This window comes from Trypanosoma equiperdum (genome assembly GCF_001457755.1).
Source record: "Trypanosoma equiperdum strain OVI genome assembly, contig: ctg_1984, whole genome shotgun sequence".
Classification (NCBI taxonomy): Eukaryota; Euglenozoa; class Kinetoplastea; order Trypanosomatida; family Trypanosomatidae; genus Trypanosoma; species Trypanosoma equiperdum.
Window position 1 is genome coordinate 1,230 of NW_027124042.1, and position 522 is coordinate 1,751.

Genomic DNA, 522 nt, shown 5'->3' on the forward strand with positions numbered 1-522 from the left:
AGACGATGTTATAGATGAAGAAGGATTCAAAATGAGGAAGCAACACGCCATAATAGGTCTAATATTTTTTGCAGAAATGTTGGTTATGTGATTCAATGTTGTATTTTGTGCAATGGTTTTGTTTTTGGGATTACTAACTTGGAGTCCACATCACTTTAGCTATATTGATTCGATGATAATCGTGTTTGGAGACACATCCATTACGTTTTACCCCCGTTACAATTTATCATTTCGTTCTATGATTTGTGCGTATAGCTTGACTGTAGGAAGGTGTAAATGCGTACACCTCGGTCTAAAGAACAGAAAACACATTCATAATGGATTATAGGATTCTATACTTGTAGCGTAGTCCGCGTATATAGTAATAGAATATTTTTATTTTTTCTGCGGACGCGATCCACGAGTGAGCATGCTTCTACTCCCCCTCTTCACAGGGTCAGAGTCTATGAAGGGTATGAAGTAAAAAAGGGACTATTGGAGTGGTGCACTGCGCGATCTGTGTAGAGAGGTAACCTGTCGTGA

General features: G+C 38.9%; 1 pseudogene across 1 annotated transcript in view; it reads left to right on the forward strand.

Moving 5' to 3' along the window:
- The window catches only part of TEOVI_000897200:pseudogene, a 1,072-nt pseudogene extending 981 nt beyond the window's left edge, over nt 1–91 (forward strand). The window contains exon 2 of the mRNA in view: nt 1–91. This exon is cut by the window's left edge and continues 11 nt beyond it. Within this exon, the coding sequence occupies nt 1–91 (91 nt within the window).
- The last annotated feature ends 431 nt before the right edge of the window (nt 92–522 follow it).